At 41.1% G+C, this 25343-nt stretch overlaps 1 protein-coding gene across 2 annotated transcripts in view; it reads left to right on the plus strand.

Annotated features, from left to right (window-relative positions):
• The first annotated feature begins 784 nt into the window (after window positions 1–784).
• Window positions 785–25343, plus strand: part of DGKH (diacylglycerol kinase eta) — a 173622-nt gene continuing 149063 nt past the window's right edge. The window contains exon 1 of one of the 2 annotated variants that reach the window (XM_074859584.1): window positions 785–1030. In XM_074859584.1, the coding sequence (XP_074715685.1) occupies window positions 860–1030 (171 nt within the window). In that variant the 5' untranslated portion in view covers window positions 785–859. The remainder of the gene's footprint in view (window positions 1031–25343) is intronic. The other variant, XM_074859583.1, reaches the window with a different exon arrangement.

Genomic DNA, 25343 nt, shown 5'->3' on the forward strand with positions numbered 1-25343 from the left:
CGGCGGCATAGTTAAGGCACCCGTTGCATTACATGCCATCCGTCCCGTCCCCAAAACACACCCTGTGCTCCCACGGGAGACCAGCACAGCCCTCACCGTGACGGGACAGCACGTGGGAAGGCCACCCCTGCTCAGCGCCGGGCTGTGCTTGCGGGAAACGGGGAAACCTTGGCTCGCCACCTCCCACGGGCCGTCACCCGCTTTTATAAACCCCGGGGGTGCTGTCGAGGGGGGAGGGTGAACGGCAGGCGCTCACCTACCAGCGGGCCGCTCGCTGCCTCTGCCGCGTCCCCCCTCCCGAACCACGCGGGACTCCCCACGCGGACGCGGCGCGACGCCCGGGGGAAGCCCGGGCAGGTGCGGGGGTCCAGCCCCCACCCCCGACGCGCCTTCGCCCGTTTCGCCTCCTCGGGCTCACCCCGGCGCTCACCTGCGGCGCGGCCCCCCCGCCACCCCCGAGCCGGCGAGGCGGCACCGGCACCGGCCGCCGCCCGGCGCCCCCTGGAGCCGGCGGCCCCCCGTCGGTCGGGGCGCCGGGGGCCGGGCCCGTCCGCCCCGGCTCCGCCCGCCGGCGAGTGGCGGCGCCCCAGCCCGCGGGCGGCGGGGCCGGCCGGGGCCGGGCGCGCGGCCCTTCCCCGTCAGCGGGGGCGGCGGAAGATGGCGGCCGGGCGGTCCGCTCCGCTCCGCCAGCGCCCGGCTCCGTCCCCGCCGCCGCTGCCGTCCCCTCCCCCCCGTGCCGCCTCTTTCCCCACCCTCCCGCACCGCCTCCTCCTCCTCCTCCTCCCCGGGGAGGGGAGCGGCAGCGGCTGCCCTGGCTGAGCCGGGCTCGTGTGCTCTCTCTCGGCAGGAGTCCGGGAAGATGGCCGGGGCCGAGTCGGGGATGAGCGGCGCCGGGATCCCGCAGCAGCCCCAGCCCCAACCCCCGGCGGCGGCGGGGCCGGCGGACGAGTCGTCGGACAGCGAAGGGGAGCACGAGGGCCCCCAGAAACTCATCCGGAAAGTGTCCACCTCGGGCCAGATCCGCAGCAAGGTAAGGGCGGTAGGAGCCGGCGAGCCCCGCTGCCTCCGGGGCAAGTTTCTCCATCTCCCTGCTAGAGCGGGGCCAGCCCGGGGCCGGGGGCGGCCGCTGCATCCCGCCCGCATCCCCGCGAGCGGCGGCGGGGGGGGAGGCAGCCGTGCCTCTTCCTTCCTTCCCTCCCTCTCCCCTCCTCCCCGTCCAGCTGTTGCGTCCACATCTGTCCCCGGCTGGCAGGAAGAGCCCCCCGGGGCGGCGGGGCTCCGCGGGGCCGGAGGGGAAGCCGCCTGCCCGGCAGCCGCCCTGCCCTGCCTGGCGTCCTGGGTGTGGGGGAAGCGGCGGGCTGCTCCCCTCCCTCCGGCTCCTCTTCCTCGGCGGCGGGCACCGCTGCCGCGGTGATCCCGCCCTGCTTCCCCACAGCGCGGGTGGGCTCTTTCGGCGAGCCCTTCCTCACCAACTTTCCGCCCCCGTCTTCACTCCGCGGTCCCGGGCGGGGGGAGCTCCGCCGGAGGGGCAGGCGGCGGCAGGCAGCGGCGGGCAGGGAGCCCGTGGTGGCACATCGGAGCCCGTTTGGGAGCGGGAGTGCCGCGGAGGAGGGAAACGAGGTTTCGAGTTTGAAAGGCACCTCGCGGGACGGGAGTAAACTTCTGTACATCCTCACTCGTGGGGCTGGATACGTAAAGTAGCTGTCAGAATTCCAGGTTAATGCAGTTTTTTTGGCTGGCTCGGGCTGCCGAAGTCATTCTGGTGGAATTAACTTTTTGATGGATGGTGTATTTACATCCCTTTTTTCCTCTGTAAAATGAACTCCAACAAGCATGCATTTAAAAGTATAAAAAAAATGAGACTGGACTTACTTTCTGTGTAGAAGGATCCCGTGACTTTCTGCAGAGTGTGGCCCACGTTCGGTGATGGGGTCTGCGCAAAACCCCATTGTGGGGAACTTATGGGTGCAGTGACATCAAGATCAGGGTTTTTGCTGTAAGCGTCCGTTTTGAGGGGCAAAGTGACTCCATGCAGGCTCAGGCAGATCACACTTACATTTTGATTTCTACGCAGTAGGTCATGTGTTGTTCTTTCCTTTTCTGAGCACCTATTAAAGTTAGCAAGGAGCTGTTTGTGGAGGCCTCTTGGGTTGGTGTTGTTCTTCCCTTGAGCTTTTGCTTCACACGCTACATCCAAAAGGCAGCCACCTTTAAACAGAAAGCATTGATTGTTAAACAGCAGCATTATCCCATTATGTGAGGTGGAAAGCAATTTTTTCCCAAAACCTAAGCACGAGGTGTCATCCCATTTTATTGCTGAATGTTAATCTTGCGTTTGTGAGGCCTGGCTCAAGGGTTACTATAATAAGTAATAGACAACTATTGCATTGTCTTGGAAACAGCCCTACACAAACTTTCAGCTTTAATACCACTTCTGTGTGGCGGTCTTCAAACTGTGATAATAGTGACAGAACATGGTGCATTATTAGCTGTAGAGGTATAAAGTGTATTTGAGGGTTTGCTCTCACAGAGGTTGATACTTGCATAAGGAAAACAGGCGGATTATGAATGATATTGAAACAGGTTTGTGAGCATGAGATCCCAGCCAATTCTTACCGACTGTTACGGGTTGGTGGGATATTCTGTATCTGAGGGTTGTGAATGAATGCAAAGCTGGGGTTGCCTGAAGTTCTAAGACAGCCCTACAAGTGATGCTTTCGCTTATCTTAGTTTGTGTCTCAGTTCTATTTCTGTGAATCATGTATATATATATATATATATATATGAAAAAGTGACTGCTGACATAATTGGAGTCATAAAGTGTTGCTTCATGGGTTGCAACTTATAATAATATGCAACCCCGAATATAAACATCTTTCTCTCCATTTAATTAAAAGTGATATATCTTTGTTAAAGATGAGACCCATGTTAAATAATTCAGTAGCACTTTATTTTATAACTCACGATGCATTATTTAAAAGTAGCTATATTTAGACGGACAACTCCCATTTAGTTTAAGGGTGTTGTATGTTTGCTGTTGTAGTAGTTGGTGATCAGTGGTTACATGAAACCACTAGAGTAAGGAACATGAGGGAGCTGCTCTTTTACCCAGCTAGTCCCTTTCATTCAAATTAAATTTGTTAAGCTTCACTTACTCAGTGAATGTGTTTGTAAGCTAAGGTTTTAATTAAATGGATTGGGTTTGTCTTACAGCTAAGAATAGACTTTTGAAAGAACCTAAAACATGTATATTACATTTATCATTGATGCTTGTGGGCCGTTTAACGCTGTTCTATTTTTCTCTGGAGGTTGCTTATATACTTACTTGAAGCATTTCAGCAACGTGGTATTGATTCCTTAGCTCAGAACTATACCCAAAAGTCTCTGCTGGTAATTGTTTTTATTTTACTTAAGGAAGATGATATTTTTAGATGTTTTGGTACAGTTGATCATTTGTGAAAGCTACCATATGGTGACACTTTGCAGATAGAATCATTTGGGAGTGGATTTTTTTTAACGCGTGTATAATAAGATTTAGCAAATGTATGTATAAGAGCAAACCCCTTTCACTAGCACAAACATAAGTCTAAAGATTTCTAACACCTGTAGTGCTCAAAGGGAGTTTTTAAGCTTTGCCCTCTTCTTCCAAAAAAAAAAAAAAAATATTTGGCCAGGGGCAGGGGTGAAAAACAGAATGGGAAAATGAAAACTGGCAGATGTAATTATACTGAAGTTCATTGCTTGTTTGTGATATGCTAATCGTATGCTCACAGTTCTGCTTAGAAGTCTGTTGCCCAGTTTTACCATAGCTTGCCCACGTTGAATAGCAACTTCCTCTGCGAACTGCTTGCTTGATTTCAGTGGAACTACTTTTATAGTAAATTGCTATGAGAAATGTCCGGCCCTATCGCCCATCCGTTTATGTAACTTCTATTATGTGTGTATTTTTAGTTTATGCATATGTATTACTCACATTTTCAGAGTACTTTAAAGGCATGTCTGTGTCAAAATATGGCTATTATTAATTTCCCCAAACAGAAAACTTGAAGATCAACATGTTTTGGTGTCTGCAAACCTGAGGAGGAGAGAACAAGTTGTGGTGCAAAGGACTAAACTATTCTTTGGGCCGGGACCTTGTTTTGTTTTTATGAGGACTTTGGAAAACTGTAGTCAGACAGTTTTGAACCAGTATATATAATGATGTACAAACAGTGTTATATTGGGATTGATGTTGTGGAAAGTCCTCTGTGCAACTGTGTTAAACTTGGTTTCTTAACTTTTAAAGATGCTGGTTAAGACAGGCAGTGTCAGTGCCTTCCTTAAATGAAACACATGACTTCAGTTCTTGAATACTGCCTAGCATCAGCTGGCTTCTAGTTTCTTTAAAGTTAATCACTGTAGTGCAAAGTACATTCCTTAAAAAGATGGTCTTGCTTCAGTTCTTTATAACTAGAACTTGTTGAGAAGGGAAGGATCAGATTAGAGCTGACACTTTTTCTCCTTAAATTCTGCTCATGTTGGGACTGAGCACAAGATTAATAAATTAAATAGTCCCTGGATACTTGGAAGTAGAGTCGTCAGATGGGCACAGTTATAGTTCCTACTCTTGTTTTGAGTACTCTGCTAAAAAGTGGATATGAAGAATAGCACTTTCATCGCTGACCTGGTTTCCTACTTTAATGGGTCCATGTGCAGTTAATGGGAAAGCTCTGCTGGATACGTGTTTTGCTCTCAAATCTGTGATTGGGTATCTGGCCTGTGTTTATTTTGGATGAAGCAGACATTCTGGAGCAGAAGTATAAATCAGGAAATGCAAGAAAACACAGTGTATTGAGAGAGATAAATACACTTGTAATGTATCTGGGAGAATGCTTTTTTCCTCTCCTTCACCCCCAGTGGTTTTTTGCTGTATTGTGGGAGATGTTCAGAAACACAAGTGTGTTATAATTAGTGGAGATGATACAGTGTTGTTTAGTTAAATGGCAGGAGTTGTTACTAGAATGATCTTATCTGAGGTCTTAATATATTTTTTTAGAGATCCTAAATCATTATGGAGTAATAAGAGTAAATTAATTAAATTCCCCACTGTGTTTTTATTGGCCTTAGTGGATAACACCAGCCATTTAGGAACTGAGCCTTCAAAAAGTTTCTAACCTCTTCCATATGGTGACATTTGACAGTGCCAAGTCCCAGTAGTCACTTCCTGTTTGTTTCTGGTATACATTTCTCTCCGATTACCATAGCTTGTTAATTCACCTAAATGTAAAGTGTTGTGGTTGACACCAGCATTAGACTTCATGAACACCATTCTCTGCAATGTAATCTGCTTTTTCTAGCTTTGATAGTTCCCAATTTACTCAGCTAAGTAGTGGTTGATTCCTTTCTGGTTAAGGAAACATGATTTTTATGTACCGGAAGTTCTCAGGAGAGTGCCACGGTAGCAAAGTTAACCCTAATGGGGATCCTTCACATGCATTAGGATTGTCTGAATCTGCACAGCTTCAAAATGCATCGTAATTTGCAATTTATTCTGCAACTGCAGTAACACGTACAGTATCACTAAACTACTATCGTTGTGTGCCCCACAGCGTGGGGCAGAACTAAAGCGACCAAGTGCATAGAAATCGTCCTCAAGTTGTTGACACCTGGTGGTGTCCACAGAAGTGATTGAAGGGTGCTGCAAGATAGCTGTCTTCAGTATTCATATTTTCCATCATTTTCACTCTGCAATTAAACTAGATGTAGTATATGTCCATCCTTAGTAAAATGTTTCACAACTGTTGTTAAAAAAAAAAAAAAACAACCTGTTTTTTTCACAACTGTTGTAGAATCTGGCAAATTTGATTCCCTGCATCCTGGTGACTTTAAACGTTTTTTAAAGTGAAATATTCAGAATCAGTGCATCAATTTATGTTCCTGGTACGTGGAGACATGCATACTTATTCACAGAGCAATATATTTTAAGTTTTCATGTACAAATATATACTTTTCAGTTCTAGAGTGTGCCTGGACAAAGCAAACCAGTTTTTAGCATGAAATGGTGTGCAGTATTTGTTGCTTCTCATACTCGCTGTATCTCTACATAAACTTTCGAAAAAGGGTCCATTAATGGAAAATTTCAGCCAAAGACATGATAGTTTGGGGAAGTTAAAAATGACTGAATGCGCTATGTAGAAGCAAGCAGGGTTAGAATGGAAAGAGTTACAGTATTTAAGGCACAGTGGTCATTACCACTCCAAATTCTGACACGTTTGTATAAAACTGAATTGAAATCTAAGGCATTTTAGTGATGCATGTATGGCAAAGCTTAAATTGCTAGCAAAGTACCAGAAAGGAGGAACTTTTGACGTTTTTCAGCAGATATTTGCAAGCAGGTCTTCAAAGAAAACGTTGTTTTGGTCTCTTTTTTTTTCCTTTCTAGAATCTTTAAAGCATTAATGTTATTCTGTATTGAAAGATAACATGAATTATACCTTTTTATTCCCCCCCAGCCAGCTGGTGAGCTGTGAATGCGAAAAAAGACAGATAATCACACTCTCATCCTTAATATAAGAGATTTTGATTTTGTGTTTTGTTCCAAGGAGCTGGGGAATGCTTTTCTGCCAAAGAGAATAGGTGAAACACATTGAGGTTATTGTGTAGTTTAGAGGGAATTTCTGTTTTTTAAGAAGCACATGAAAAGACTAATTCAAGAATAAATAAGTGGGAATCCCTTTCTGAGATGCCTTATCTTGTGAACTTCATGCGCAGAGTCCTGAAGACACATAACAGCCATGCCAGAGCTCAAGAAGGAACTATTCTATAGCTGGGTCTTTATCCATGTAAGGCTACATAGATAATTTGCGGACATTTTGAATTTTTTCCAGCAGTTACATCAGAATCCAAGATGCAAGACTGCTGTATGACTACTGTATGATTAGCTCGACTAGCCAAGTTAGTTTGGATATCTGTGGCAGAATGCATAGAATTACAGTGTTTTTGTAATTGAAGTAGTGATCAAAAGAATAGTCTGTTTGGCTATCACAAAACCTTTATCTGAAGGGAAGTGTTGAATCCTCTTGACTAACTGAAGACAATAAAAGGCAGCTTAGATCAATGTTCTTGCTCTGGAATGCTCCAAAAGGCTATTTTTTAAAAAAAAAACCCCAATATTACTCTCATTTTCTTTGAACTCTGACCAACCATGCTTTAGAACAATGTGTATAGCCTGGAGACCTCAAACTCTAGGCGCAGCAAGAAGGTAAATGTGTGTCTGTGTGTGGATTCATTGAAGCTCAGAATACGGAGCTTTGGGTATAAAAGAATGCTTCTGTAGTCATTCTGGTGTTTTGGATGTTTACCTCTGATAGGGATAATTAAGACATAGTTCGGTGTCTTGTGAATGTGGTTCAGTAGCTCACTTGCAGAGGAACCACAAGACCAATATTTTGTTCTGGTTGGCCATTTAATTTTTGAGATTCTTTATAGCTATTTGTAATTAGGTGGATATGATGTTATAAAGTTAGTGACAGCATGGCTAGCTTTGTTAATTTTTTTCAGTTTGATACCTGGACTTTGTCTTTTATGAAGAGAGATAACTCCTTCTTTCACCTTTGTAGTTGCTGCCTTCTTACATTACTGTTTTATCCTTTCCCCTCCTGCCTCCAAAAAGTAAGTTGGTTCTCCAAAATCTTCTTTTAAAAACCTAAGAACAGGCTATTGAATCACAGTGTGGTAACCACAGCTCTATTGTACTAAGTTCAAGCCACAACTCTCAATTTGCTAGCAGTGGCAAAAAAAAACCTGGCTTGGGGGTATCCGTAGCTTTCATCCTCCACATTATAATAAAAGGAAACCTCATTCTTAATGTAAACATTGCATTTATCACAGCAAACAAGCTTAATGCTGATGCAAAATGAGTATTATTTAATTGATATGCTAAAAATAAGACCACTGCATTAGGTGCTATTTAAAATGAAATAAGAGATTTATTCTAGTAAAACATTTAAGCACATACTGAAACACTTCAGTCGTCCTGTACACTTTTATATGATTAATTACTTCTTAAAATTAAGCCAGCGCTTAAGTGCTTGTTGGATGTGGGCCATAAAAATTTCGTACGCGAAGTCAGAATGTAGTTGACTTATAAAACTTTTACCGTGTAGGAATCATCCTGATATATTGCACAATTATGAAGAAAGAGCAAATAATTTTTTTTTTCCAGCTAAGTTTTTTTTGTTTGACTAATGTTCCTGTTTAGGAATATTTCACCATTTAGATACTGTAAGCATGATAACAAAAACCTGAGCTATACTCCTGGGAGAGTTAATGTTAATTGTAATGAATTTGGCAAGGTTTTACACTTGATGAGAATTTGTTTGTTTATTAGATGGGTGGCATGAGATTTATGATGATCTGAACCATTCATTTCCTTGCCTTTAAACGTTTGGGGTTTGCAAATGGTGCAAGATCACGTTACTTTATTGTCACTTAGCAACCTTAATAGGGTTTTGAAGCTGAGTAGTAGGTTGTGGGTGGTGAGTCTCCCTATGCATTTGCTGGGTGGGAAGCAATATGAGTCCCTCTATGGGCAGCTGCCGGGAGGATGTGTGGCCAGCCCATACCAGGGTCTTTCTAGATGTGCTTGCTGAGGAGAGCTGGCTGTGCCCTCCGTGGTGTTTTGCACTTCTGGCATGGTTCTGTGAGGGGAAGATCTGCTGAGGTTTTTCATGCCTGCATAGATCTAAGTGGATGTAAAGGGCTGTCATGCTGCTCTGGTCAGTTACGTCCTGTTGTGTGGTTGCTTAAATTTAGCAACTGAGTTTGACTGTCTTCAGTTTGACAGCTGGTAGTCCTTATTGCTGCTGTGATGCTCTGGAGCAAGAGGGAGGTCGGTGTCTTCCCAGCTCTTGGTGAGAAGGGTGGCTTGCTCTGGTTCAGCTAAGGATCAGTGTAGCTAACCAGCAGTCCTGGCCGCCATCAGGCAGAGACTTCTTCCCTCCCTGCGCGCACACTCTGTTGATCGTGAGGACAGGCACATACTTCAGTGTTTGTTTTAATGCTTCCATAGAGACATCTTGCTTCTTGTTCTCTCCCTCTTTCCCTGCCTGCTGCTGTCACAGTTTCTTCAGGAATTTGAACAGAGAAGGGGTGACATCCCTTTTCCTTTCAGTCTGTGCCTCTGCAAGGTTTCTCCCAATAATCCCCATAAAGAGAGGAACTGCCCAAGACCAAAAAGGTTGTTGGGCATGGAGTCTTAAAGAGGGTGCAGACACATGAGGCTGCTCCTCTGGATTGTTTCACTCTGGACTGCCGCCTCCTTCAGTGGTACTGATCAATCTTGGGAGCAGATGGTTCACTGAGGAGCTATTGACTTGAAAATTAATACATCCTTTTTGCTGATTTTTCAGCTATTACTGTCATTTTTTTGCCTGATATCTTGGGGAGCTTCACACGAGTTACTCTGTAGACAAACATGGATTGGCCTCAGTCTCAGAGGTCTGTTAAAGTGAAAAAAGAGAGCACAAAGGGTAAGAGGGGGTTTGTGAGCCAAGGATCCCATCACTGAAAGAATATGGTGGTGTGCATGGTGTAAACAGTAATTCTTTCTATTGTATATTAACTTGATATATTTATGATATGTGGATTTTGCCTGGGAAGAATGCTGAGAGGACACAGGTCTGCAGCGGGGAGCTAGCGTGAGTTACTTGGGTGTGAGATGAATGGCCAATGTTTCTGATTAAACCCCAGCTTTTGAGGAAATGAAAAATGTTTTTATCATTTACACAGCTTCTCATTACAGACAAAATAAATAGGAATAACCTTCAGAGAGATCTATCTGATGTTAAACTTGATTTTCTTTCCCCTGAGTGAGTGCACTTGTTTAAGTAAACTTTGCATATAACCTGCAAAGTCTGCATTATAATGCTTTTGTAGGGGAAAAATGGAATTTAAGAAAACTTCTTCACGTAGATCAGTTGACTTCATCTTGGGGTTTTTTTTGTTATGAGAGAATGCTGTGCTAATATACATGTTTGTATGCTGCTTCTTGCCTGCTTCTGGAAGCAGGCAAGCTTTTAGAAAGCAAAGAAAGGACTTTTACCTGCACTGAGTCCACTGGTTAACATTTTGAAGAGAGAATGTTTTGGTCAGTGTGCCTCAAGACTGTGCAGGCAAGGTAAAATTTATACCTGAGACACATTACTGCTTAGGCTGGTCCCTGACTCACTGGCAAATAAGCTTTCAAAAATGCAAAAGCAGTTACACAGATTAGGGTCTGTGCTTGTATGCTGTCTACTAGATGACAAGTTCTTTCCCTTGCCCTACTTGGTAATTTTATAAAATACATTACAAAAAAATACTCTGGGCTTCAGAGGATTGTCAGATTTCTATCTGTGGCCCTGATGCTGCATCGCAGCACTCTTCTGCTGCTTCTTCAGCTTTTGAAGGGAAAAGAAGATCCTAATAAGTACAGAACTTCTGACAAGCTCTTGTCAAAAGCGAGCTATTAAATGTGCTGGCAATGTCAAGCTGTATGCTTTAAAACCCATCAGTGCTTTTGTGTATTATCTCATGTTACCTTGTGTTGCCAGGTAAATGCAACTGCAGTGAATAGCTTTTTTTTTTTTTCCTAAAGAATACAAAATCTTTATTCCAGTTTCTTAAAGCTTTGCATTTTTCCATGGTTCTGATTATATGTATGCTTCAGATGATTTTATTTCTTGCATAAAGAGACCAGTAATTCTGTGCACATGTGTGTGTGCATGCAAACCAATACTGAATTTTTTTTGCTTGCACTGTTTAGGGTAAAAAAAAAAAATTAAAAAAATCAGTTTTTCACTTGGTGACTGTATGCACCATTGAGGAGGAGATAAAAGGAGTTAACATCACAGGTTCTATCCCTTCCCTACCCTTGGTCAGCCAGGGTTCTGCTGCCAACAGTTTTACAAAGGGCTCATATTTCAAATTACTCTTTAAGCCTGTGATAAACCTGTGTCCCTGGGAGGTTGTCTCACAGTGAGGAGCTGGAAATGATTGGGAAATTTTATGTTTTCCTATTCGAGTAAAAAAAAAAAAAAAGTCACAGCTAGGGCAAGAGGCGAATGAACTTCTGCTGAATTTTATGCTAAGGATGATTATACCTTTTCTTTGAAATATACACCAAGGTTATTTATAACTAATCCACAGTTTAAATTACAGCGTGTAGGTGTGATAGGTTATAGAGAGGGATTTTTGCTAGAAAAAAATATTTATGGGGGTTATTACAGAATCATAATAGTAATTTGGGTTGGAAGACTCTTTGGAAGGTCATCTGGTCCCATCCCTGTGCTCAGAGGAGGGACATTTTCAAAGCAACATTGGGCTGCCCAGAGCTGTGTCTTTCTGAATGTCTTACAGATCGCTAGAACATGGTTCCTGATTTATTTCAAATTAAGTATTCTTTCTCCTTTTACACAAGTGTTGAGGATAACCTGTGTCTGCTGAGGAAGATTTGTCGGTATTTAAAGTCCTGGTTAAATACCTTCAGAAGCAAAAAAAATACTTCTTTTTAATGGCGCAATTTTAAGAAAGGTCTTGAAAAAGGCAAAGTGCCTTTCTTCTCCCCTGCCCCATACCTTATAACATGGAGCAGGAGTGAAATGGTGTGGTTGCTGTCTATTTATAGATTCAGTAATGTGCCTGTGTACACTTATTACACCTAATTAGGAGTATTCTAAATAACTTTTTGTTTGCATTACAGATAAAGGTGTGTGATTGCAGATCAATGGCATGGAATCATGTCATGCCTTATCAAGGTCTAAAGTCTTTTTCCTCTCTCTAAATTAAACCTCCCTGGACTGATTGCTATTTTCGAATAGTTTCCCTGCTATAGCCATGATTTATTTGCCATAAGACCATTTGTGTGCTGCTTTAGTTAAAATCTGAAAGCTAGAATTTTAACAGGTACTCAGGGGAACTGGGAACTAAACTAAACTAAAATTTCCTACAAAAGGAAGTTGCAAGAACTTAAATTACTTCCACATTTTCTTTTCTTTCTGGTGTCATTCTGCATCATGTTTGATGGCCTAGGGTTTGACTGAGATGCAGTTGATCAAGATGCAGCTGAGGGCAACTGGATAGGGCTGCACCATGTTCACCATTCTTCCCTCATCACTGGGTCTGGCCAGTGGAGGTGATTCTGCACCTCTTGCAGGTGGTGACAGATGACACAGAGGTCATGAGTATGGTACAGAAAAAGACCCATCTAAATGCAGCAAGGAAATGCTTGGCACAAGGACTTGATAAAATGTAGGCTTTTTGGCGGTTTGTGTCCTGGATGTACTTTTATTGCTTTTCCTTTGGTAAATTGTTCATTGTGGAAGTGATTATAAGACTTCTCAAACTGTGCAGTTTAGTTGAAAGATTGTATGTCTCCTGTCTGAGCTCAAGCCTGGTCTTCCATTTTACTTGACCTTGGACCACTTAAACTTTGTTGGTTGTTGCTAATATGACTAATGAGTTTTACTGCAGCATATGGTGATGGAGAAATACCAATTCCAACTCTTCTCCCCAAGGTGTTAAGCGATACTGAACCTTCGATTCATGATGTGTGCAGAACTCTGTCACGTATGGAAAAGCACTTCTGTGTTTTTTCTTTCATTGGGAAGATATGTAATGTAACTTAAACAAAAAGAAATTTATACTAAGCTGTATGACAAAAATAATATGCAGTGTCCACAGGAAAAAAAACAGTGGGTAGCACTGAATTTTGCTTGAAAAAATTGATCATTGATTAATCCTAAGAATATGTGCAAGGCTGTATTAGAAACACATGTAATAGAACTTCTGTTCTCTAGGTAGCTACAATTGTTATTCATCTTGATAGGTATAAATAAGGAAAAATGTTCTGACACCTAAGGCTTAATGGTGGCTTTTGTTTTAATTGCAAAATTACCTATTTTTAGATGGAAAGGTTGAAAATCACTAGCAGCATCTTGTTAAGTTGTATAATAGGCTGAGTTTTTCTATTCTTTAGAGTCTCCTAAATTTGACTGAATCTGCACTTAATTTTTACCCTTGGGAATGGAGCTTACAGGGGATATTTTTATACATGCTATTTGAAAATTGCTTATTCTCAGATTTTAATTTTTTTTTTTATTAACCATTGTGTATAGCTTGGTTATTGGCATCTTTACAGATGTTTCTTTCAGGTTTAAAATTCAGGAAAAGCTGTGCCAGGCATGAAGCCTGAAGTTCAGGCAGTTCCCTGACAAAGTTCAGAGTAGTGCCTATTATAGAAGCACTGTTTATATAGTTCTAGTTAAGAACATCATAGCATGTCTATTACAACTATCTCCTTTTATATATTGGCTATAAAAACTAATTCTAAACTGAAACAAGAATGTGGTCTTGATGTTTTATTGCTTAGAGTTAATATATAGTGAAAACCCATTTAAGAGTATTCAGGAATAAATGCTGCTCATCATTGCAGTCTCTTGGCAACCTGTGCTGGGTTCATTGCATATAGGCAAGCAGCTGCCTGAGCATTGGTGGGAGGTTTTTATCTTCTTTGTTATTTTCACGAGTTGCATAGAAGAGAGTATGATTTGAAATGTCAGCATCCTGGGATTTGGACAATGGAGATGGCTATGCTTAGCGTTCCTAAAAGCTTCCACGCAAGAGAGTGCAGGATGGAGAGGGCAGTCAGTGCTTTTCATTAGTGCAGTTTAAATGGAGTCTAATGTGTGGGACAGCTTCCTCCTGAAGCTAGATCAAAGCAGAGGTAGAGGATTGTTTGCAAACAGCAAAGTCACTTAGGAACAGCTTCTTGGGCAATGTCTTGGAGAGCTGGGACTACACATTCCAGTAAATGCTTAACTTGACTGTCTCTTTCAGTGACCTCTAAGTCTTTTTTGGCCTGGACATGGCCATAATGTTGTAAATGAATGGACTGTTGCAACTTCTAAGGGTGTCTTCATGTGTCATCACAGCTAACAGAGGCTTAAATGAAGGCTCAGTGGAGGAGAGGGTGTTCAGTGCATCAGCAAGAAAGGATGTAGTACTCAATCCATCTGTGTGTAAGCTGCTCGGGACAGGAGCAGCTTCAGCAGGAGTGAGAGTGTGTGTAATTTTAGTGCTTTGTGCCGTGTGCTTAGTATGCACCTAACCTTCTGCATTCATAGTAAGCAGACCACACTGATGAATTTTATAACAACCAAGAAACAGTATTTAAGTGCCCATAGATTGTGCTGGCTGCTGCATTGTGGGGTGTCTTAGTCAGGGAGGTGACCTGTGGGTGTTCATCTCTAGCACCGTATCAGGTATTGCCTGTTGTAATGGCTTTGTAACAGCTTTTGTCCTGGAAGCTAGTGATGCTTATGGGACATGCTTAATTCTGTGGGTGAATCTTAAAAGGGAGGATGTTGCCTCGAGGGCGGTGAAATTTTTCATTATTTTTCTGCATCTGTAGCTCCCAAGGTACTTAATTTTTTGTTTCCGTATTTCTCCTCAGGTGGGTCCCTACCCATGAATTCATGATGATGTTTCACTTAAGAGTATATTTTTAATTGCTGCTATTGGAGTCCAAATAGTAAAACATGACTGCCTGTCTTCTTAAAAAATCCAGCTAACCCTTTCCATCTTTCAAGAGTGAAATGATGATGTTTTAAGCCTTGTATGTCTTCTGAGGATAAGAACTTATTTTAATTTAAAAACATGTATTTCCCTAATTGTCTGCTACACAAACGTGGAAGGCATAGTAGGCTAGTGGGATCAAAGGACTGGGATGCAGATGACCTTCTGTAACTATAAGAAATTTTCATTTTGCAAGGCATGTGTGTTCTGAAATGTGTATTCTTGTGTCATAATTATCTGTACTTATGAACTTGTATTTTAAAGCTTATCTGTCAAACTAGAAAGGCTAGATTTTTTTTTTTTTCCTTTTTTGTTTCCTCTCTCAAATGAGCTTGGGGATTTTTCAGAAAACATTTTAATTCCTGAGGAGGAAGTTACAACTCCTAAGCTGAGACAGGTACTATAGAATCTATTGAACACTTGTTTAAAATGCCTTTCGATTTATTTATTTTTTTTTTTTTTTAGTTGAATTGTGTATCACTTAGCCATTATGCCAAATGCCTGTGAGGTCTGTTGGTTACAGTAGTGAGAAGGAGGAATGGTTGCCGTGAGTGAGCTGTTTAAAGTTGTTTTCTGTTCTTATGGCTTTTCTTTTCTAAAACAACTGGATAGCTTCAAAGGACTTTTGTGTTGCAGTGAACACCAGGGTAGGGTGCTGGGCCATAGTGATGATGAGATATGGCAGAACGCCGATCAACAGCTATTTTCTTGGCTGGATAAACATCATGACCTGTTGTGAAAGCAGCAGTGTAGGAATCTGTGCTAAGGCAGGATCCACGCTTAGCCTGCTCCTCAAACTGAGGAGCTCCCTTCCAGCTTTGGTAAAACAACCGACATTTTGGGGTGTAGTTGGATGTTCTCACCTTTCTTTTTTACAGCACGTATTTCACAACTACTTTTCCAGTGAAACTGTGCCTCTGCCTGTGGTGATGATAATGGTGATGATTATTATTTTGATTGTATTATGCTTTACCACTTCAGCAGATATATCGAGGAGTTGTCTATCTGGAGGACAGTAGTGCCGTACTGAAGTGCCCTAGCTAGCCCTGAATGAACTTGCTTGCCTTCTGCATCCAGGGCAGCCTTCTCAGGCTTTGTTCCTAACAGAGCTAATTAGCTGGGGCGTTACATCATGCTAAAGTGGTTATCTTGCTTCCAGTTCCAATGTGCTTCATTTAGCGATAGCTCACATATCTCTGCAAAACATGGCATTGTATTGTTTAGGCCTGTCCCAAAATACTTATGAGGAGAGATTTATAACAGGGTGCTCAGTTTTGCTTCCTTATTTCTTTGGTCTTTGCACAGTGGTGAATTAGTTGCTCAGTTTGGGATGATTTCTTCTATGTTGCTGAAAACCTGTTTTTTCACCTCCTCTTTTCATGTTTGTCTTAGTGTACCTCACCACCAAACTCACCTTTCCACATCCTAACGAGCTCTCGGTGCTTTGCTTACTCACTCAAGGTAATGATTGCCCTGGGAGCAGCCTGCCCTAGTCCAAGTAAAAATGCCCACACCTTGAGGTGGTCTAATCAGGATCAGAGCTTCCCTGGTTCAAAATTTTCCAATGTGTGTTTGTTGCCTTTTTTTTTTATTTTGTTTGGGTTTTTTAATTGTCCATTGACCTAAGAAATACAGTTATTGTCGTTAACAATACTGTTATAACACACACTGACAAAATCCAGATAACTTGAAGTTGGGCTGACACTTGATCCTTTACTCATACTATTGTTCCATAATATTTTTTCCTCCATGACATCATGAACTATGAAAGTGCCAACTTTTTTTTTTTAACCGCCTAGCCTTTTCTTCCTTCATGCCATAACCTTTAAGTTTAAAAATAGCTTCTTCTTTTTTTTTTTCTTGTATTTAGTGCACATTTCAAGAGGAACCTGATGGCCATGTGAGAATGTTTAACATCTGCGGTGGTTTTACCACTGCGTATTCCAAGCAGTTGGCACATGCATTTATTTGCAGGGGTACACTGACGTTTTTCTCAGCAGCTGTATCCATGACAACAACTGGGAATGTCCATGCCTCCTCTTTAGTTTTCAGAAGAATATGAGTTCTTACCTTTCTAGTGAAAGGCCTGGAAGCAAAAGCTGTGCGATTTTAATCATGGCACATTGCCTTCAGCCATTCAATAATAGCCTCTCCCAAGTGTTTTAGTATCCAGAAAGTATCGAAGAGCAAAATTAAAACACATGTATCCATGTGCACAGAGAGAAGAGGGAGTCTCTGTTTTGTGATAACCTGCTACAACCTAGGATGAATAGTGCAAGTGTTTGAAAAGTGAGGGTACTTGGGAAGTTCGTTTTATTTTCAGTGTTGACATCTGTACAAAGTATGTAATTTAAACATTTAAGTTCAGAGATGTGAGGAAGAGTGTATCATGATGAAATGCATTTCTGTAACACAACAGAACTGTTCTCCCTGTGCGCCTAACGATCAAAGTTACTCCTGAGTAGTGCACTGTTTGTCTATCAATGTCATCTTTAAATCCAGTGAGTGGTATATGAAGTGGTACAGAAGAAGTAGATGGGCCAGCTATTCAAGAGCACTCAGCATCCAGCAAATCCAAAGTGACATATTTACATGCCTAACTAGGAGTTGTTGATGCTGAATGCACTTGAAAATATTATGGTGTTTAAAGCAGTCTCTTATCATGAACAAGCAGAAGTTGGAGAATAAAATAAAGGGCCTGGGTAACTTTCTTTTTGCTTAAACAGAAATCTGAATTCAAGGAGGAGGCCAGTATACACATCCTGTTAATATATAGGCTACAAAAAGCAGTGTTTTCTTAGGAGCTGAGATTTTGATTGCTGTGAAAATGAAGGTACAAGACTTACTGCTTTGGGAGACTTAACATCTATCTTTACACCTCTTCTGTATACTATTTACTCTGTTCTCACAAGTAGTTTCTGGACCTCCAAGAAGAGCCTCATACCAGGTTTTCAGATCATTTGTTGCTTTAGGAAACAAGAAGCACTATGACAGATGGTAGAGGTATTTAAATTGATTTATTCATAGTTACCTGTACAAATGTTGTCTATTTTTTCTTCAGATGAACAGGAGTATGGGAAACAGGGTAGAACACAGCTTGCTTACCATGTTCTGCCTCTTGCTCTCTGGCAAGGAGAGGGGAGGGAGGGATAGTTGGCATCTTTAGCTTTTGGGAATTTACAGGAGAACAGGGGAACCATAGAAATGATGGGAGAGATGGAATGAGGGACTTCTTGGAAGCCCAGAGGGGCTTCTGAACAACATGTTCAGTTGAGGAAAGCACTGAGAACTGCTGGTCTACAAAGCAGAGACTTGGCCTCTAAGGCTGTATGTAGTTAGGGAGAGGTTTGTGTGGAAAGCTTTTGAATGTTTCACTTAACACAGTTCTGAATTTTCACTATTTATAGGTATATTATGTCTTATAATAAAGTATTAGTTCCGGGGTTCAGAGTTGCTTGGTGCCTTTTGCTATGCCCACCTAAAGGGAAAGAAGTTGGAGACCATCTGGCTAATGGCTGTCATGCTACCAAACCTCAGTTTATGACTTCTTAGGCTAAGATCAAAAGCTTTTCCATTTCCAGGCAAGAGGAAGCAGCTATGACAAACTCGGGAGTCCCTAAGGACCACCCTTGTAGGGAGAAACCATTCTCCAAAAGAGAAAACAGCATGACTGTAGAGGCCGTTACAAAGCCATTACATGGAAGACTGTCAGTTTTCCCATCAAGAGCATGAACAAGCCTGGCTTATCTGATGATTTGTGAGAGAAGCTGGAGGCAGGATAGAAGTCCTTGGGAGGGGAAGAGGTAGCCAAATGTACGTGGGTTTTGGAGTGGAATAAAGAAAGGTCTTCTGTGCCTCACTGCTCTATGGGAGGAAGATCAAAAGACTTCTTGCTGGGAAGGGTGTTGGGATAGTTTCTGTTTTGTTTTGAGATCCCAGACTCCCAGCAAAAGACCTCAGCAGATCTGCCCTGGTGATTCAAAACCCAAAGCTTTAATCCTTTCTCAGGAACAGCCTCTCATGATTTTAGTGAATGAAGTAAATGGAAGTTCTTATTCTGAACAAAATCTTGGGTATGATAGAGAATATGGCCCTTTTATCCTTGCAGGAAATGAGGAAAGCCTTGGAAACCAATTAATTGGAAAACCAATTAAAAAAAGATCACCTCTGTTACATGAGCATAGTTGCCTCTAAGAGAACTTTGATTTTACAGACGAAGGAGGCAGAATTAAATGTTTTATTTCACTGGGATAAGAACTGGCTATTCTTTTTGAAAGCTCAGTTGCTGAAGTAGTTCTTTACCATGGGGCTTGTGAAATGTCTGCAATCCTGGTTATGCATCTACAGATGCCTTTTCTTATCACGCATGTTTAACCAGAAGAAAAGGATATACAGAAACTGTCAGCGAGTTTTCAAGAAGGTGACCCCAGAGAATGACCTTTGGATGCAGCTTGTAAGGCTGGGCGTCCGCAGGGCACTTAATGTTTCTCTCTGTTTCTCGGCTGTGGGTGGCATGGCTGGAGGGGTCACCTTCCCTTTTGGGGGGTGGGAATTGATGGGCAGCGCCTGCCGCAGTGAGTCAGCAGGGCTGGACTGGCACCAGCCACGGCGTTCCTGCACCTGTTGGGAGCGGGGGCCAGCCAACCTTTGACAGCGACAAAAAAAATAACGATTCAAGAAACAGCGGTGGCCACCGCAATCGGTGTTTTGTTGCTGTGCCCTGAGTTAGTGCCCCAGTCATCTCCTCCCATCCCCGCGTTATTTGGAGCACTGTGCTTGCTTCTCTTTCACAGCTTCTTTTTCTTTTTGCTTCTACAGTTGTTACATCATTTTGTTGCAAGTGATGTTTGGTTTATGCTGAATGCATACCTGATGGAACTACTCATTTGAGTTCTTGGTCTCTATGCCAATAAACAATATACATTGGCAGTGCCCAGCATTTTTTCCTGGTGAATGTGTCAATGGTTGCAGGGACTGGATGGCAATAGAAACTCATGGATGATCTTGAAATAAGATGCGTATTTTTAATGATCGCACCACCTTTTTTTTTTTTTTTACACTTTGTAGCTATTGTGTCCAACAATTTTATCAAAGCCAGTACCATAAGTTTTCTCAGAAAAAAACTGTATGCAGCTATAATTCAGCAGTTCGATAAACTTCTTTGCTTTAAACCTCAGTATTAGTTTGGTGAATCAATTTATCAATAGAACAGGCTATTTCACTAGAAAGATCTAAAAGAGGGATAATTAACTCTGTAGCTGATTCTGTCTGTCTGTCTTTTGTCCGATGGAGTCTGGAATCAACTTAATAGAATATAAAGTATTTAAAATTTCATTATCTAAAATTGCTTTCCTTAATTCCATTCACTTTGCATGTTGCAACACTGAATTAGTGTGTATTCTGTTCAGAGCTGCTAACAAACTACGTTCCATTTACCTGGTTATTCCTAGGCTTCTCTAATAAAGTCATGAACTAATAAACTTCAGAGTTGAGGTACGGCAGATGTATCTGGAAAAGTGTCTGGTAATAATGGACTGATCTGTATCTGTTTTGTTACAGAAAACATGGTAAACTAAGGGTTTTTTTGAGGGAAAGGGATCTCTGGTTTTTGATATGGATATAATTTTCTAGCTAGATCTTCTTACCAGTTAGGTTCACATCATCCACATATCATGTCTATGCAACATTGCTCAAGCAATCTTTGAATAATTACTTTTAAATACTTACAATTTCATAAATACAAACATTAATACCTCTTTCATTAAAGAATTTGTATTCCTTTTATCATGCTTTGCCTTCAAGAAACTGCGTTCTGATGCAAATAAATATAGATCATATCTGTCATTTGAAATGCTTTTAACCATCAGTCTGAATAGAAAACCATAGTGCTTTTTGAGATGGAAATAGATTGTCAGAAAAGCTATAGGAAAAATTAACTAAAAAACTACTTTGTTGAACCAAGTTGTTTTACATAAAAATTGTACAATACATCTAACGGGATAAAAGAGGGAAATTTAGCTTTTGTTTTGTGACTATAATAACTTTTTTTATAACTTCTGAAAGGAGTAGGTGATGCAGGATTCATTTCACTGATACCAAGGTTAGTCATCTCCCTTGTCACCCAAGCTCCCTCTATAACAGGCGGAAAGGAAAAAGCGCCTCTCCAAAGCAATTTGTCCTATTTCCCTGCTCCCTGCCATCTTTCGGGCGTCCACTTTTTTTATTACTTTATATTATCCAGTTAGATTTTACTTTATCCACATGACAATCAGTTGGCAGTGGAACTTGCTAACATGGAGCCTAATGGATGCCAAGGGTTTCTGTAGGATATTACTGCTTCCCTTCTCCTTCTTCCCAGTAATTTAGTTTTGGGTGTGCATTAGCCATTCTGGGGTGCATTCATTCTCTTTTGCTGTAATAGACATAATTTCTCCAAATAGTTGGAGATAATCTGCTTTGCTCCCAAAAAGGTGACTGTGTTGGTGCTCGATAGGGAGGAAGTTACCAAGTCCTACCTAGCATTTAGGTCACCTGGTGAAATGCTGTATTAATTACCTTAGAAGAGCAGGTTAAATAAGAACCTGAACAAGGTAGCCGCGTATTTTGATAGCAAGAACAATTCACTCACAAATAACTTTTTGAATGCTCATGGTCATGGTTTCACTCACTGTTCAAGGCAAATCTCACAGATCTAATCTTTCCCATGCCCTTTTCCACTACATGAAAATGACTTTTGGTAGGGCAGTTCTGCCAGTTTAAGACTGCTGTGTAGAAGTACAAAGTGCCAAGCGTTTCATGATTGATTTTGTTAATATCTTCATGGAAAGTATGAATCAAAATAACATGGGAAAGAGAATTGTGTTTTCATTCACTAAATGTATCGGTGGATTGAATTTACACAAGATTTAGGAGCTCAGCTGACTTTTGCGGGAATGTACACTCTGGCTGTGTGATAGGCATTAAAAAACGATGCTTGCAAAACAGGGAAAATGCATCTTGTAATGAACACCTAAGCCGTTTCACTTCCCTTATAGGTAAGTAAATAGATAATATGTGTATATGAGGCCCATTAATGAGAACAAAGGCAAGTGCAGCTCTTTGGTGCTGGAGTATAAATAACTGATTTTTCTTTATTAGAAGATTGCTTTAATCAATCTGTTTTAGACAAGAAAAGTGATTTTTTTTTTTTTTTTTTTAAATATAGGTGTTAAAGATGCTAGTAGAAGTTTTTAGGAAGTGTAGGTGAGTCAAGGTATTATGTGTCAACTGGTTGAGGTGACCTTGGGAGACAGAGGACTTTTGCTTAGTAAAGGTTCCAGTATTTCCACTTCATGTTTCTTCCACGCTTTTTCTTTCTCATCCTTCACTCCAGTGCTTTTGGACATCAATCACCTGTGCCATTGCATCCACCCGCCCCCCTTTTTTTTTTCTGTGTCTCATCCTCCACCTCCCCACCTTCCCCCACAGTTCTGTATTTTGGGTTCCCACCTGTATCATTTGTGCCTTTCATATTTGAGTCCTTAAATTACCCGTAGGATAGAGGTCATCCATTGCAAGAAGGCTTTTGTGTGAACATGAAAGCTGCTGGGAGATGAGCAGGAGTGCTTTCTTTTTTGTGTTTCATTTCTTTTCCTCATAGCCCCCATTTTACCTGACCCTGGGTAGGCAGTGAGAAGGAGCAGGAGGAGTGGCTGCTCTGCTCTCTCCTTTGAGCTCCTGACTGGTTCAGTCTCACGTTTCTCTCCAGTTTGAACTGCACCGATGCTGATAAGAAATGCAGATGTTTAAAAATATCTCAAATAGCTGAAAATACTTGGAGTGTAGCTTTCTATTTACTCGTAGATGGAAATTTTCTTTTCCTTCAACGTGTTGTGCTCATGGAACATCCCAAACTTGAAGCTCAAAATATTGCTTTATATAGAAACATTTCGCTGTGCAGTTTAGCCAATCGGGTGAATTCTTTCTATATTAGATTATGTGGGGAGTAATAAATCTGACTGAGGGCAGTAGCATATAAAAACCTTGAAAGGCAGAATAGCCACAGCACATGATTGAAATCTTGTATTTAGCAGATTTCTGAGGAAACTCCTGGGAAATAAGTTAGACTAGACTTTTGGTTTTGTCGAAGACATAGTTCTAGAGAATCAGTGAAGCAGTAAGTATTGTAAGAAAATTAAGCCTGCAAACTATAAGTGTATATATGTAAAACCAGATTTCTATGTAAAGGCGAATGTGTCTGAGAATGATAGATTTTAACTGAGCTGGTTTCAGCGGTAGCATTTTAAGTTCAGTAAGCATCATTGCTTCTAAAACAGATTTGTTTTATAATCATCAGTGTATTGGAGGAAATCACATTGGTCTCAGTATTTCTCAGCTCTTTCTGATCTTGTGTCTATGCTTTATCTTTTGTTTCATTTTCTTTATTATATTTTTTTAAATCAATCTACAGCTGTCTATCTTTGTAATGTATGCTGTTATCTGTAACTGGTTTATTTTAATGATATGTAGTGGTTACCTAGTTCTTCATGTAGCACCTGTCCGCTTAAATTTTCTTTAATTTGAGGTATATAAATGTCAGTTACCTGAAACCATCTTCCCTGCTTCCTCATAATGTTTTCTTTTCAAACTTTTAACATTCACTGAGAGTAGCAAAGATCCAGAATATTGCTGTGCAGAAATTAAACCTAAGATTTTGTGTTGCTGCTGGAGGTACAAAAGTATTATCCTAGTTTTATTTTGATCCCCATTTCTGTGAAGATGAAAATGATTAGTTATGAACACATAGTGTAAAACATTGCATAATGAGTTATTACAAGAGAAATGCTCAGTGGTTTGTGACTGCCTTCATACTAATTTTCTTAATTATAATGTCAATTTTAAAAAATACATTTTGGCAACAGCTAGATCATCGGCTTCCTCTTGAAGCTTTTTACTCAAAAGACAAATACTTGGGAATCGTACTTTACTGAAATAACTATGTACTTGACATTGCAGGAACAGGTATTTAAAACCTATTAAGGAGGGCATTCACCATGTTGCTGAATACTTACTGATCTGTACTAGTAGCTAAATGGATAGTTTAAAATGCCTTCTTTTCAAAACACAAAGAAGTAAAATAACAATTGCCTGTTGAACACATAGTTGCTTTCTCCTTTTACATGTTTTAAATGTGACTATTATATGTCAACTTTTAGCATTGTATAGTATAGTATTAAACAATTTAATAGGTTTGATTTATTGATGTTTCTGTCATAATCTGTATTGCACTGTCTGCATTGCTGTGAAGCAGAATTGTGCTCTGGCTATCACCATCATCAAAAATACCTTCTTTAAATTGTTCATTTCATTAAATGGTTCTAGTAAAAAGCTGTAAAATACTAACCATAAAATTAAGTCCAAGAAAAAAAATGCCAGTCTCAGTCCTGACTAGGTAAGTTTCCCACCAAAGTGCTATGAAAAGTACTATAAAAATGGGAAGCCCAATTGGAGTCAGTATGTTCTGAAAGTTACTGGCAGTGTGGAAGCATCCCCCACAGGAGAAAGAGGTTATCTTATATTATCATATCATGTTACGTATTATCATATAGATGATTTCTCAAAGATTAAGGTAGATTAAGGGGAGGGGTTGTCACTGGGACGCTTAAGTGTTTATGGAAGATTAGTTTGCTAGGATGTAGAGTGAAAATGCAGATAAGGAAAAGAAGAGCAAAACCTGAAACGAACCCATCAAAAAAGTGCATTGAGAATAATTTTACAAAAGAGCATTGTATTGTTTGCAGAAGGGGATTTTGGTTAATTCAAATTTGCATCAAAGCTATGAAGACCAGAAAGCTCCATTATACAATGGAGCTCCTCCTGGTCCTGTGTTTGATACATCTGCCTTGCAAAAGAAGTTGCTCCAGTGTTGTTAACATGGTTACATGACTTACTAACATGTCTGAAAATACCATCCAATTTTCCCTCTTCTCAGCTTCACTGAACAGGAGCTTACCATTTTTCCCTGGTTTGGGCAGAGCTTTGCAAAACCACTAGGAATTGCACTTTCCTCTGATTTGAAGTGAGGTTTTGCAAGCTCTTTTTCTTTTGTGTCTTCATTGCAGTGTTTTGCACTCAAACTGATTCTATTCACCATTGGTATCACCATTCAGAGATGAAACCCTGTTAAGAAACTTATGCCTCCCATAGTGGTCCTATGGCTTTTTTTTTGGGGGGGGGGGGTTGCCATTTGCTTCTCTTAGTTACTCTGGTGCAGTTTTATGGTTTGCTCTGTAAATGAGATTTTTGACGTGATCCGGGCTGAAAATAATATTTTTTTATCTCAATCATTTTATCGATCCAGGTTGCATCAGCGTAGATGACAGGGGGGTGAAATACAGGTCAGTATATGGGTGATGGGCAATGGGAAGGAGAGAATGAGTGTCTTTCGGCTGAGTTTGCATGCAGGAGCCAACCTGTTGTGCAACCAAGTGAAGTTTCCTACCTTGTCAGGGGAGAGAGGAAGATGCCTCTGAAGGCCTCCAGAGGGAGATCCTGTCCACCTCAGTTGAGGTGCCTCAACTTTAAAGGGGATTCAGAATAAAGCTTGTAGTGTGATTAAGAGTAAATTCTGTAGCAGCTGCTGCAGCTCCATTGTTTAAAAAAAAAAAAAAAATTCTAAAAATTAAGTGGATTGATTTCCCATGAAAAAAATCTGTGTAAGTTGCCAAGTCATAATAATCAAATTTTTACTTTAACCTTACGATGCTAAATTT

The sequence above is a fragment of the Strix uralensis genome, chromosome 2 (genome assembly GCF_047716275.1).
Source record: "Strix uralensis isolate ZFMK-TIS-50842 chromosome 2, bStrUra1, whole genome shotgun sequence".
NCBI lineage: Eukaryota > Metazoa > Chordata > Aves > Strigiformes > Strigidae > Strix > Strix uralensis.